This window comes from Dreissena polymorpha, chromosome 7 (assembly GCF_020536995.1).
Source record: "Dreissena polymorpha isolate Duluth1 chromosome 7, UMN_Dpol_1.0, whole genome shotgun sequence".
Lineage (NCBI taxonomy): Eukaryota > Metazoa > Mollusca > Bivalvia > Myida > Dreissenidae > Dreissena > Dreissena polymorpha.
This window is the reverse complement of record NC_068361.1, coordinates 83,349,937-83,364,639: the sequence shown is the minus strand read 5'-3', so window position 1 is coordinate 83,364,639 and position 14,703 is coordinate 83,349,937. Positions and strand designations below refer to the sequence as shown.

General features: G+C 36.9%; 1 protein-coding gene across 1 annotated transcript in view; it reads right to left on the bottom strand.

The window, feature by feature from the left end:
- Positions 1 to 2,177: 2,177 nt before the first annotated feature.
- LOC127838089 (U4/U6 small nuclear ribonucleoprotein Prp4-like) overlaps positions 2,178 to 14,703 on the bottom strand; it is a 28,733-nt gene continuing 16,207 nt past the window's right edge. The window contains exons 10-16 of the mRNA XM_052365664.1: positions 13,098 to 13,221; positions 10,426 to 10,518; positions 9,320 to 9,442; positions 6,973 to 7,080; positions 5,985 to 6,103; positions 4,992 to 5,041; positions 2,178 to 4,265 (exon numbers count right to left, since the gene is read on the bottom strand). Coding sequence (XP_052221624.1) covers positions 4,107 to 4,265; positions 4,992 to 5,041; positions 5,985 to 6,103; positions 6,973 to 7,080; positions 9,320 to 9,442; positions 10,426 to 10,518; positions 13,098 to 13,221 — 776 coding nt within the window. The 3' untranslated portion in view covers positions 2,178 to 4,106. The remainder of the gene's footprint in view (positions 4,266 to 4,991; positions 5,042 to 5,984; positions 6,104 to 6,972; positions 7,081 to 9,319; positions 9,443 to 10,425; positions 10,519 to 13,097; positions 13,222 to 14,703) is intronic.

The following is a 14,703-nucleotide window of genomic DNA, read 5'->3' as shown; positions in this document are numbered from 1 at the left end:
TATTGACATCATAACAGGGCATCCCTCTGGATTTGATATGGTGTGTTGTTCGGGTATGACTAGATACCGAAAATAGTAAACTTACCGAAAACAGTTAGATTCTCCACCTTTACATCGGGTTAGTTGCGTTAAACTACGATTTAATAGATGTCAACTCCAGTAGGCATTTAAATAAAACTAAATATTAAATATTTATTTATTACAAAAAAAGGATTTTATTCCTGTTTAAAACGGAGGCATTATATATTACGAGGACATGATACCGAAAACAGTAAATTTACCGAAAACAGTTAGATTTCTCACCTTAACATCGTGATAGTGATATATATACAAGGGATACAACTGTAAAATTTCAAGCACAACACCATGCTCTGAACATATTTTTAGTTTGTAGAGAATTTTTATTAAATGTTCCTGTGGTTAGAGGTGCATTGATCCATAAGATTAAAAGTAGTAATTTACCACAGGCTTATTAAAATTTAAACGATGACATTAATCAATTATACTTGCATTGTACCAGCTTTTTATGGTTGTACTGTGTATATGATGATGGTATCAAAAGTGATTGCAGAGATTCTAATAAACACTATTTCAATTAATGCTTTTTTCAGCCGTTTGCCGTTTGTTATCGTTCATAAAATATATAATAATGTTGAAAGTCAATGTGAACCTTAAGCTTTCAATATTTTTAATAATGTAAACAACTTACCTTGTATTAAGTTGGCACTTTGTTGTCCGGTGTAGAAACTTTTAATATTTTTTTCTGTTAGGTTGCACTGGCTGAACCAAAAGAATTATGTAGTCGTTTTTAAATAATCACGAAACAACCTACTAATGCATATGCTTGTACTGAGTTTGTGCATTTCCATTCATTATCGGCATTGGGCTTGGCAAACAGCGTAGACCAAGGGGCAGATGAGAGGCCGCATGTCTGCAATTTCGTACGCTGAAGATTTCCATATCCACGGGTGTTTTTATGTCAAATGTTTGTTTTTTCAATAGATCGTATCCTTATCTACAAAACAGCGAATTATCGTTCACTTTACATCATTTTTGATGATGTTATTTTGTAAATACTTTCTCGCGTTCATTTCGAACGTTTATTGGCAGCCATTTTGATTGTTGGTTGTATACTTCCAAAGTATGTGTTTTATGACTCTCATAAATGTTTTTAGTGCAGAAATTGTAATTTTAAATATCGATTTCTTCCTTAAATTTTTATATTTTGTTAAATTATCTGCGTTTAAATTTGATTGTTTGTTGCTTACTTGCGAACTATTTTTTATGTGTACGCTAGGGGATATGTAATCAGGTTACCGTATCTACATCAATGAAATTTATCGGTTGTTTGTTTTGTTAATATTTTCTAAACGGGTTCAGCTTCGTACGTTAAACGCAATATGAACTAATTTATTCATTTTGAAATAAAATCGCAAAATGTATTATTTTAAATCAAATTTGGAGTGTCTAGCGCGTAAATTGTCTCCTGGGGGTGAATTGTGTTTGGGTTGCTATTAACGCTTCCGGCGAGAACTCATTTTATAGCGATTGCGCAATAAAAAACACCACTTTTTTGTGACTTAATCAAAAACTAGATTTTTCCCATACGCCAACAGGTAGATGGCATTCTGGTCCATAAACATGTCAAATTTCAGGCACAGTGTTGGGCCAGTTTTCAAGGCCCTCAAATCGCGGCTATACCCTGGAGCTTAACGAATTTTAGTCGCCTTTATCATTCGTTCAATTGAACGTCATCAAATGATGACGTCAATATAGCACTCATTCCATACTTTTTTGATTGATGAGTAACAACTCTAATTTATGCTTACTGACTTATGTTCGATTAATCATGAATCAAGTGCGAACACAAGGTTAGGTGTCAGTTTGAAATAGTTTGCATTAAATTGCCACCACTTATTGGTAAACTACATTTATTTTGATGCAATCTAAAGGATACTGGTGTCCGTGTCTTGGTTACAACAACTTATACTTTGTATGAATCTATTAAAAGACGAAAAATTCCCATTTTCTTATAACTGGCATTGCACCAGTTAAATCATTCTTAAACAAATATCAAAGCAATAAAGGAAACAAACAAAAGACACTTCTCCTATAAATATGAGGTTGATATACATCGGTAGATTACGTCTAATCATTTGGACTAAGAAGACACATGCTTTAATTCACTATTTATTTTCATATCTATATAATTGGTTTTCAATATACATGTTACAAAGTCAAAGTACATTTTAAGAGATGAAATCTTAAATTTTGTTACGTTCCGTCTTCATGTTCATAGGAAAACTCTTACAAAACAATTGTATTATCATTCATTGAACATTTTCTGTATATACTGATAAACACATTAATATTGTTGAATCTACAGGAATGGCAACACTTACTGGATAAGAGGCACAGACTGACCCCTTATTAGGAACACATTTTGACAGTAATTACATAAAACATCAACAGATATTGACAATTTTGCGTTGTTGTTATAGGAATTTTGTACATAGGAAAACATGGCATGAAGGTTTTGACAAAGCAGCTGCCGTATCATTTTGATAACAATGGGATCAATTATTATAATCCTTTGCATGCTGGGTAATTTGTCGTCTGCTAAAATGTCGTCTGCTGAATTTCTAAAATTAGCATTTTCTTCGATTTTTTTTCAAAGAATACTATCAGAATAGCAAACAGTTTGGATCCAGATGAGACGCCACGTTCTGTGGCGTCTCATCTGGATCCAAACTGTTTGCAAAGGCCTTCACAACTCGGTTCCCGCACTGTAAGGGATAATTGTCATGCACGTGTCTAACAATCAACCTGGTTTAACTATATTTTTGATATTTTATATCAGGTTAAACTAGAGCTTAGTGAAAAACATGACTTATGAACCTGCACACGTTTGTCAGCTATGCTCAAAGTTTAATAGCTCAGGTACACGAGGATCACTGGGGATGAAACAAGAGTCTCGCACATCAACACTTCATGGTGATGACACATTTTCACTTCATTTTAATCGCTTGAGAAATGTGCATGTGGTTGAAGTCAGAATTGGCTAATATTGAATGCAAAAATAACCAACTGATTGCATAAATATTGACACATTGAGTGACTCCAATATACCCCTCCCTGCAACTGTATAACTTTTACAAATCCCACAAAACTGCCAACAACAATTTTATTTTAATCAAAACAAATTGGTTTAACAAGTCCTTATCAACTCCTGATTAACAACAACTGCACAAACATAAGGAAATCGTTCCTTTACCAGAATTCAAAAATTTCAAAAATACTTTTTAATTATGAAACAACAAAAGAAGGATTTGAAGCACCATTTTTTCTTTATGTTGTTCTGAGAACACAGGCAAGAGCAGAATGCACTAATTAAATTCTGTGAGTGTTGACAATTCAGTGCAATTGTTACAGAAGTCAGTCCGCTAGTAATACATGAATTCTTAAATAATCCATTTCATGGTTCGGCTTTCCATTCAAGAATGTTCTATTCAAAACACAGTTGTATGAAAAGAAACAGTGTTTACCTGGCCAACCAACCACCCTAGTTCATTAACACAACAAACACTTTGTTTTGCGCTGCCAAATGAGCTACTGCTCAGTGATCACAATTAGAACAAAAACGCAAGCCCAGCACATTCTGCTAATGTTGATGACAGTCTGTTTCAAGGTGATGGAATGAGCAGAGTTCTGGGAAAACTGGACTTAATGCATGTGCATAAAGTGACGTCCAAGATAAGCATGTGCAGTCTAAACGGGCTTATCAGGGACAACACTTTCCGTCTAAACTTGATTTTCGCCAAGAAGATAATTCCTTTAAATGAAAAACACAATTAAAGTGGTGAGTGTTGTCTCACATTAGCCTGTGCAGTCCGCACATGCTTATCAGGGACAAGACTTTGCGCCTAAACTGGTTTTCACTCAGAAGAGACTTCCTTTAACAGAAAGTACCATTAAGGTAGATAGTGTTGTTTTTGGTTACCAGGTTTATCTAGAACGACACTTTACGCTCATGCATTAAGTCCAGTTTTTCAGAACAAGGCTGACATTTTTTTTCTTTTCAAATGTCCTTCTCGACCTTTGTGCACTCAGAGTCCACCCTTCATTTCTGAGGCCCAGAGTTTGAATGTTCTGTCAAAGGAGACGGAGGCAATGTACTGGAGATTGGGTGATACGTCGACCCCAGTGACCTTGCCCTCATGGCCCGCCAGCGTCTTGATGGGTGTACCCACCGGATGAGCCCAGATCTGCGATGTAAGAGAAGGCAACAGTGAATGCTTGAGAGGAGGTTTATCTTTGTTTCAATGGTTGGGAAAATTTCATTAGCTTACATGTCTAATTTTTTTTAATGAATCATTTGCATCTTTTCAAACAATTTTTAAATAAATAATATAATATAAATTCAGAATTACAACAAAGAAATTGTAGTTCAGGTTAAGAATAGTTGTAAGCTATCACTGGAGCTTATGTCAAAAGCAAATGTTCTCTGTAAAAAATGATGTACTTTGAGGTGTCAAATGTAAAGTTAGACTCAACAAAAAAACTTTTTTTAAGATAACCGTTTCAAGAATATTTTTTTACTTGTAGCCTTAAGTTTAATAATTGGTTTGAGAATACAGTAAGGGTCCTGGTTTACATGGACTTGTTTTTTTGATGGTAGACTTAGGCTAAGAAAAACTTAAATCATTATCAGACAAACATAGATATTTATAATTTAAATGACATTAAATTTTTTAAGTATTTGAGAACTGGATCTTTAAGCAAAGATGTATAGCTGCAACTAGTTCTTTAATATTATATAAGATATCACTGGCATAAAATGTTAAAAAATTTCTTTGAACATAATTAAATAACTTGTTCAAAATTTAGTGTGAATGCTGTTATATTTTAGACTCGCTCTTTATCACAAGTCAGTTCAGAAACTGAATACTTCACAGTAATGGACTTGCAATGAGTTTGAGTAAAAATGGTACCTTTGTGGAGGAATCATATGACGCTGTCACCAAGTACCGCCCATGTGTTGCTGAAAAAAAGAAATTTACAGAATTTACAGAAAGCAACACCAAAAAGACTTTTAGCTACAATTAAATTGTCAAGTATACAGGATTAAGCCATACAGTCCGCCAAAAAATGCAAGGTTTGATAATTGTCATTATAGATCAATCATTCAGTTCAATTAACAAAATACAATAAATCAAAAACAAAAATGGCCATAGTTTTTCCAAATGTGTTCAGTCATTATCCCTTTCATTACAATCACCGTCATCTTAAAGTTTTTTTAAAAGTGGAGTACAAAGTGAAATTCTCAGCAATAAAAAAAAATGTGAGTCACAAAATTCCTATACAGACATACTAATGCTCAAACAGACAAACAAATGCAATGGTCAATGCGTCTCACTTGTGTGGGGACAGAATAACAAATAATCTGGTTTCAAGAAAAAAGCATGCATGTTCCACAATAATAAATGACTGTATTTATCAGGGTGCAGGATCACAGGACTTTGTGGGATTCCCAATTAAACGTTAATGGATGTTAACACACCAGTAAGTGGTGTTTTTTTCTTCAAATAACTTTTTAAAACAATTTTTCTTAATAATTTCAACTAGTGCATAAAAGACAGATTTTTATGCTGCTTATTGCAATTTGAAATACATCGAATTACTATATTTAATAAGCCTGGGTTCTTCAAAAATGCCATGTGTACTGCATGGTTATGCTTCACACAACGTGAAATTTTGTCACCCATTTCCGACACATAGACGGATTGATTCTTATACCTTAAAATATCGGCACAAACTGCAAGAAATACTGTCTCCATGCACTGAAGATTTTTGCAAATGCATTTCAATAACATGAGATGTTTGCAAAAATAAAGTTCTGAACAGTGTGTTTACATTCTGTCCAGCCCGTGTGTAAACCCCTAAAAACCCTGTTGATTCTGCACCCAGGTAATGTGCACACTTACGCTGGAATTTCACTTTACTAATGAGACTGTTATGGGCAGGTATTGTGTAGGTGCACTGCCGCTGTCGCAGGTCCCAGATCTTGGCCTGATTATCCTCACTACCTGTGGCCAGATGGTACCTGCAAAACATTGGTTCCCGCTCTAAGAAAACGGGGTTTAATGCATGTGCGTAAAGTGTCGTCCACAGTCTAATCAGGGAAAACACTTTATTAATTTTTTTGCATTTTTCTTTTACAGAAAGTCTCTTATAACTGAAAATTCAGTCAAGGCCCAGTTGTGCCTGATAAGCCTGTGCGGACTGCACAGGCTAATCTGGGATGACACTTATAGCACATGTATTAAACCCCCTTTACACAGAGTGAGGCTCAGCTTTATTGGATTGAAAAATCAAACATTTGACAGTTTGAAGAATCACATTATCACAATAACAAAGCAATTGTAAACTAAAGAGCAAAGAGTGATCGCCAAGTGTTTAGCTTAAATGTTATTCTAAGCTCAGATGGTATAAACTACAGCTGGCCTGTATGCATTAACCATAAAATCTTAATAAATCAAAAAGACAATAGTGTTTAAACAAAACTAAGTGGGTTATTTACACATTTTAAGTCAATGTTCTGGCTTTTTTTAATTATTTTTTTTATATAATTTTATAACAACATGTATTTATTACTTTATGGCTTTGTATTACTAAATGTACTTTATGTAAATAATTCAATTATTTGAAGTTATTATTAAGTGGTTGAAAATGTATTATTAAGTTTACATGGGTTTAATTTTGTAAATACATAACTTTGAAGTTGACAATAATAGGTAATATCATTATACAGGAACATAGGTCCCTCCTCCATAGTTTTGTCAATAGGATTAACCATATTTTGAAATAGATGCCACTTGAATTTATATCAATTAGCAGCAATTATTGTTAATACATTTGTACAATGTCAATAGAATCTGGGCATCACATACATAGAAAGTGTAAGTAGATTACCCATCCGGATTGAAGTCCACTGCCAGGACGGACTTAAGGTGACCTTCCAGGAACATGACACACCTTCCAGTCCGTAAATCCCACAACCTACCATAGCCATCCAGGCCCCTGCAAATGTAATACAAAGGGTTAAAGTCCATAAAGCCCACACCCTACCATAGCCATCCAGACCCTGTAAATGAAAAATTAAGGGTAAAAGTATATAAATCCCACACCCTACCATAACCATCCAGGCCCTGTAAATTTAGATTACAATATACTAAATCATTTTGGTGTTCAATGCTATACCCTCTAAAAAATGGAACGTCATTTATTTGAAAACACAATTCTCTGTATGGGCACTTGTCATGAGTTTATTTTTGAATATTTTTGTGTGCATGTGGAAGGAAAAACATTGTTGTATACTACAAATTCAGTGTTTTGCTTATAAGTTGGAGACTACATGAGATTTTGACAGATGGCGTGAAACCCTCATCAACTGGAGATCAGCCGGTAAAAAGGTGGCCTTAAAACAGTGACTGTTGATTCGCGTCCAGTTCTTTCTTACATACTGCATGACCTATCCTTTTTATTGTTTAAATCCATTCGGCTTGGCGTGTTCTTATGGTATGGGTATGGGGGTGTCTACGTGCAAAAGTTTGACTTTATTTTTCATTGAAGTTGTTGATTTTACATTGAATTTGTTAAGGAAATCTTTTGGTATATTGTGACCTAAATGTAAAACAACGAGTTCAAGTTCATAAATCCCACACCCTACCATAACCATCCAGGCCACTGTAATTGTGATACAAAGGATTAAAGTCTGTAAATCCCACACCCTACCATAGCCATCCAGGCCCTGTAAATGAAAAATTAGGGGTAAAAGTCTGTAAATCCCACACCCTACCATAGCCATCCAGGCCCTGTAAATGAAAAATTAGGGGTAAAAGTCTGTAAATCCCACACCCTACCATAGCCATCCAGGCCCTTGCGAATGCAAAACAATGGGTTTAAGTCCATTAATCCCACACCCTATTATAGCCATCTATGTCCCTTGTAAATGTAAAACAAAGGGTATAAGTCTGTAAATCCCACACCCTACCATAACCATCCAGGCCCTTGTGAATGTTAAACAGAAGGGTTAAAGTACATAAATCCCACACCCCAAATCCCAAATGTTACATCTTTTTATAATGAATCCATCTATAGGTGTCCTAGTTGTTAAAAAATCTAAAGCAGTGGTCATGGTCCAGCAGAAAAATAATGATTATGGCATCTACCAACTTTCCACTACTCTTAACTGTTTTTTTAAAAGAAATACACCAGTCATAAACATTTTTTTCCAAGAGCCCTGTGGGCCTGACAATCAACTTACCCTGCAATTTAATCTGCTTGCCCTGCATTTTTTTTTATTTTAAAAATATTGTCTGATAATAATCACAGAAAAGTTACATCAAATTAAAACACAACAAAGGGCTATAACTCTAATTTAAAATGTGTAGAGTTATGGTTCTTGTGCATGGCACTTCTCCTCATTGACATCTACACACCAATGTAGTGTCATGTTGATATCTTAAACAGTTTCAGAGATATAGCTCTAAAAAGTTTTGTGACAGACGGACTGACGGACAAACTGACAGATGACTGACAGACTGCACCAATTCTTTATCCCTCCACCTTTGACCTTTGACGGGGAATAATTAACGACGCAATCACAATTTAAGCAGAAGAATTTGACAATAATTTTACTGTGATCCTGATGTTATGTTATTGATTGTACAAACAAAAGTGCAGTAATTTTGTGTGTGTGCCATATTTAGTTTGTAAGACAACTTGTTGACGCTTTCCTATTGTTGAGGCAGGAGTTTTTGCATTGGAGTACTGTTTCCAACCTGGAAAAATTACTTGTTTTGCCCCTAAAAAACTTAAATTACTTGACCACCAACTTCACCCCCCAAATTCGAGTAGACGATGGCATTATTCTATGTCTGAAACCCACTATGCTATAATTGGATCTGTTGTTCTATTTATATAAATGTGAAGTTAAATATTTCCTTTTAATTTCCTTAATGTGTTTTTTTAGGGACCCAAAATTTTCCCATTTCATTAGCATGCAGGGTTACACATCACTGATATATCAACAGAGTGAACATGATGTTGGAATGCCGTAGACTAGTGGATAAGAAGTCAGCCTAGCCATCCTTAGGTCATGGGTTCAATCCCTACTGTGGAAGAATTCTTTAGATCTCCCCAAGGACACCAAGTACCGGTTCTATCATGGACCAAGAACTCCTTGTAGAATAAAAACTTGATGCTCAAAAGGAGCCCTGCACAAAATGGGTGAGAATAAGGGTAAGCTCAAGCATACCCAGTGGCGGCCAGTGCCCCGTCACATTGGAAGCTGATGTCATAGACTGGCTTGCTGTGTCCCTCCTGGTGCAGTATCTCCTCCTGGACCTCCAGGTCCCACAGTCTCCACGAGTTGTCAAAACTGGCACAGAAACAACAGTACACAGTTGGACGATTTTAATTTTATAGTATTAATTACTTGCCTTTTGAAATATTTCTAACAGACCTTTTAAAATATTTATTTTAGACCTCTAAGATTTTTTTAGGCCTTTTGGCATAAATTACTATGGACTGTAGGCCTATAACCATAAGACTTGTACCAACATCACACAATACCTAGAAGCAAGTTGCCAGGACCTGTGTCTACAATAATATGGACTGTAGGCCTATAACCATAAGACTTGTACCAACATCACACAATACCTAGAAGCAAGTTGCCAGGACCTGTGTCTACATTAATATGGACTGTAGGCCTATAACCATAAGACTTGTACCAACATCACACAATACCAGAAGCAAGTTGCCAGGACCTGTGTCTACATTAATATGGACTGAAGGCCTATAACCATAAGACTTGTACCAACATCACACAATACCAGAAGCAAGTTGCCAGGACCTGTGTCTACATTAATATGGACTGTAGGCCTATAACCATAAGACTTGTACCAACATCACACAATACCTAGAAGCAAGTTGCCAGGACCTGTGTCTACATTAATATGGACTGTAGGCCTATAACCATAAGACTTGTACCAACTACACACAATACCTAGAAGCAAGTTGCCAGGACCTGTGTCTACATTAATATGGACTGTAGGCCTATAACCATAAGACTTGTACCAACATCACACAATACCTAGAAGCAAGTTGCCAGGACCTGTGTCTACAATAATATGGACTGTAGGCCTATAACCATAAGACTGGTACACACATCACACAATACCTAGAAGCAAGTTGCCAGGACCTGTGTCTACAATAATATGGACTGGAGGACTATAATCATAAGACTGGTACACAAATTTCACAATGCCAACCTGCAAATGGCCATGGACTGGTCCTGCAATAAATACTATGGAATGTTGACCTATAACCATTAGACTGGTACACAAATGACACAATACCTACCAGCAAGTGGCCAGGAATCGGCCTGAAGGATGATACGCCAGTCTAGAGACACGATACGGTGCATGTCCTTCAATGTCTGCAACTGGTTCGTCACTGTTAAAGCATACAACAGCAGTATATAGTAATACGATAGTGTACAGCTTCAGTATTGACTATTCACAGTTCATACATTTGTTACAATATAACCTTCATGGTTTAGTTACTAAATCTAATAACTGTAATACAATAATAGTTGCATGTTTAGGTAACCTATTGGAAGAATACTGTACTTTAGGTTGTAAGAAATTTTGCAATGACAGGAAATGTTGGAATTCCATGGAAACACAATAGTCAGAAACCAAATGCATGCAAGTTTTAACATCACTTTTACTTGTATATTACCTAAATAAATTGAATTTTCCAATATTGTTTTACTGTTTATCTTTTAATGTTCTTTTTAAAACTTTTTTGGGGGCGTGGGGGTGATGGTGGAGATGGTGGTTAAAGAGTTTGGTGTATTGATGGGATCCACTTTTTTAGGGGTGTGGGGTGAGTGGGGGTATGGGGTTGGAGGTGGGGGTTGGGAAATGGGAGTAAAGGGTGGGGTTATTGGGGGTTGGGTGTTCGGGTATGGGGTGGGGGTAGGGGGATGGTGGTAGGGCTAGGGGGTTTGGGGTGAAAAGTGGGTGGGTGTTTGGGGTGGGGGTATGGTTTGGGGTGGAAGGTGGGGGTAATGGGTGGGGGTGGGAAGTGGGGGTAACGGGTGGGGTGAAAGGGTGTATGTGGGGGGTTAGGTTGGGGAATGGAGTTTGAGGTGAGGTATGGAGTGGAACTTAGGGGTATGGGGTGGGATGTGGATATATGGGTTGGGAGTAGGGAGTATGGGGCGGAGTGGTGGTGGGGGTATGGGGTGGAGTTATTGGGTGGGAAATGGGTGGGTGGGGGTATGGAGTTTGGGTATTGGGTGGGGGGTGGTGGGTGGTTGTATGGGGTGTGAGGTGGGGGTATGGCGTGGGATGTGTGGGTATGGGGTGGGATGTGTGGGTATGGGGTGGGATGTGTGGGTATGGGGTGGGGGTATGGGGTGTTAGGTGGGGTGATGGTGGTTGAAAGGTTTGGTGTATTAATGCGACCAACCTGACAACTTTTTAAGGGATGGCACGTGGGGGTGGGGGTAAAAGTATGGGGTGGTAGGGGGGGTGGGGGCATAGGGGTGGGGGTATGGGGGGGGTTAAGTGTATTAATAACAGTGCTCCAGCTAGCATTAAATAGAGGGGTGCTTTGCCCCTCTAAAATTTGCCCACTTAAAAAGCGCCCCTCTATTTTTCTGTCAAATGCCCTTTTGATCTCTAAATTCCTGCTTTCAGGCCGTATAAATCGCCAGAAACATCGACATGAATACACAGATAACACCCTTACATGACTGCCTGCGGTGTAATAAGTCAACACATTGTGAACAAACAAGCCCCAAGGGCATGTTTTGTTATCAGATCACTAATTTGCCTTTTGTTACAGACGATAGTAACATGCTGTGAAAGATTATCTCTGAGGTCACGCTTTTGGTTAGGCACAATCACACTGAATGAAATCATACTCAGCACTATTGATTTTTTTAAACTTCTGAATTCTTTGGCTCTAATATTTTGTTTGCAAAAATAGTGATTTTTAATTCAAAATACCTATTAACATTTGAAAATTAATCATCTTTTTTTAATGCGAATATGCGGGTTTTTTTAAGTCCGAAATTACGGAATGGAAACATATTTGTGTTTGGATTTTATTTCTGAACTTTAAAACACTGTCTGTCCTCAATCATGATGAATTTTAACATGAATAGGGGCAGACAGTTGTTATTTCAACAAATAAAGCACTTGTTTGGAAGGAGGATTTATCACTCTGCAAGTAAAATGTAATGTTGATATTGCCATATATTTACGCGACCTAAAAAAACTGTCAACGTTGTTGACATCACTTGAAATAACGTGTTGTGAAATAAATATATCCTATTATTAACAATAACAATGTTTCATTTTAATCTCCAGACTGGATGACATTGATCATTGTTAAGACTTTAAATTTGTCAATATAGATTTTTGTTTTAATTAATATTATTATTGTGGGCAAACATTGGCTCAAAGTTATTTAAAGCAACGAATTTAAGTAGTAACAGTCACAACGTTTTTTTGACCAGTAAAACCCTTGAATTTATTTCATGTTTTCTTCATTTCATTTTCTTTTAAAAGGCCACTGATGCTGAAACTGGAACCTGAAAGATTAACATGCAGTTCAATGATGATACGTGATAATTTTTTTTTCAAAATTCCCCCCCCCTCCCACAAACACACACTCACCGGAAAGAAATATGATATCTACATATCTCCAATGCGTGTAGTCGGATGCTAGCCCAAGTCGGTTTGGAAATAGGCTACTTAGTTGTTTTCCTTAGCGCCAATGTAGATAGTAATATATTTATTGTAATTTCATTACACAAAATGAGGAACAGCATACAATTGGTAAAGTCATCCAATGCACTAGTGTTTACAATTAATAAGTATATAGTATAACCAAAGTATATACTTAAGTATATTTATAACCAAATGCCCTATTTTCCAAAATTACACGTGAAATGTGCTCTTTTTGGGGAAGCTCCCCTCTATTTTGAAAAGCTGGCTGGAGCACTGGATAAGACCCACCTGACCAGGTTCCATAGTTTGACTGCCCCATCCTGACTACAGGAGGCCATAGAGCAGGCTGTTTCATCAAGACTCACTGTGGCCTGGGGGTGAAACACTATCGCTCCAACACTGCAGTTGTGACCTGTAATCAATGTGCCTTGTTTTGGGAAAACTGGGTTTAATGCATGTGCATAAAGTGTTGTCTTAGATCAGCCTGTGCAGTCCACACAGGCTTATAGGGAAGACACTTACGACCTAGATTGTGTTCTCATTTAAAAGTGACTTCAACGGAAAATTCCAACAGAGCGGAAAGCAATGTCCATGATTAGCCTGTAGTGTGCACAGTCAGATCTGGAATGATACTTTATGCATATGCATTAAGCCCAATTTTCTATGAACGCAGCTCACATAATTATGATGTTCTCACATTTGGCCTTTAAGCTAATTTGCTGGTAGTTACTCAAAATGGGAAGATTGCAGGTTTGATTCCAAGCCTGGCTGGCATAAATTAGAACTTAAACTGGTTAATCAGCTTACACAGGAAAAGCTTGAAAAGGTTAACTGACCGCTGTGACATAACTGAAATGCTGTTGAAAACAACAAAAACAGAAATTATAGCAAAAACAGCAAAAAAATAAAATCAACACAAACAAGCAAGTAAACACTGATATGGGCAACATTAAAACAAGCAAATTTGTTGAGTTGATATTCCCTGCCAAATGACCTCAATATGTAACCTTGACTTTGAACCTGGAAACCTGAGTCTTACCTGTGACACACACACAGATAAAGGAGAACAATTGTACAAAGTGATTACAGAATCCCCTAGTGCAGAGTGAAGTAATAGCTACAGAATGAATAGTTCCTCAAATTTCTGATCTTTCACCTCAATATGTGACCTTGACCTTACCTCCAGGTTTACAAGGCTTGCCCACGATGATTGAGAACAACTGAGGTAAGTTTAATGGCTGTGGCTCATGTTATTAGAGACACAGCTCAAGACAGAATTAAATCCTATATACAAGAGGGCCTCAAAGGCCCAAAGTCACTCATCTGAGATTCAAAGAAACTAACAGACTGGATACCTTTTCATGAACATCCAAAATATCATTAAAACAAATATTTTGACCAAGTTTTATGAAGATTGGACAATAAATGTGACATAAAGAATGTTAACAAATTTTTACAATAGCCATATAAGAAAAAATTGCGTGCCCCCTGGTGGCCATGTTTTTCAACCAACTAGATTTTTTTAACTCGTCCAAGATATCATTAGGCCTATTTTTGTGACCAAATTTCATGAAGATCAAATGTGGCCACTAGAGAGTAAACAAGGTTTTACTATAGCCATATAAGGAAAAATGCACCGCCCGCTGGTGCCCATGTTTTTCAATCAACGGGAACTATTTGTCAACTCATCTAAGATATCATTGGGACAAATCTTCTGGCCAAGTTTCATGATGATCGGACAATAAATGTGGCCTCGAGAGTGTTAACAAGGTTTAACTATAGCCATATAAAGAAAAATGCCCCACCTCCTGGTGGCCATGTTTTTCAACCAACCCAAACCATTTTCAAACTCATCCAAGATATAATAAGGATGAATCATCTGACAAAGTTTCAT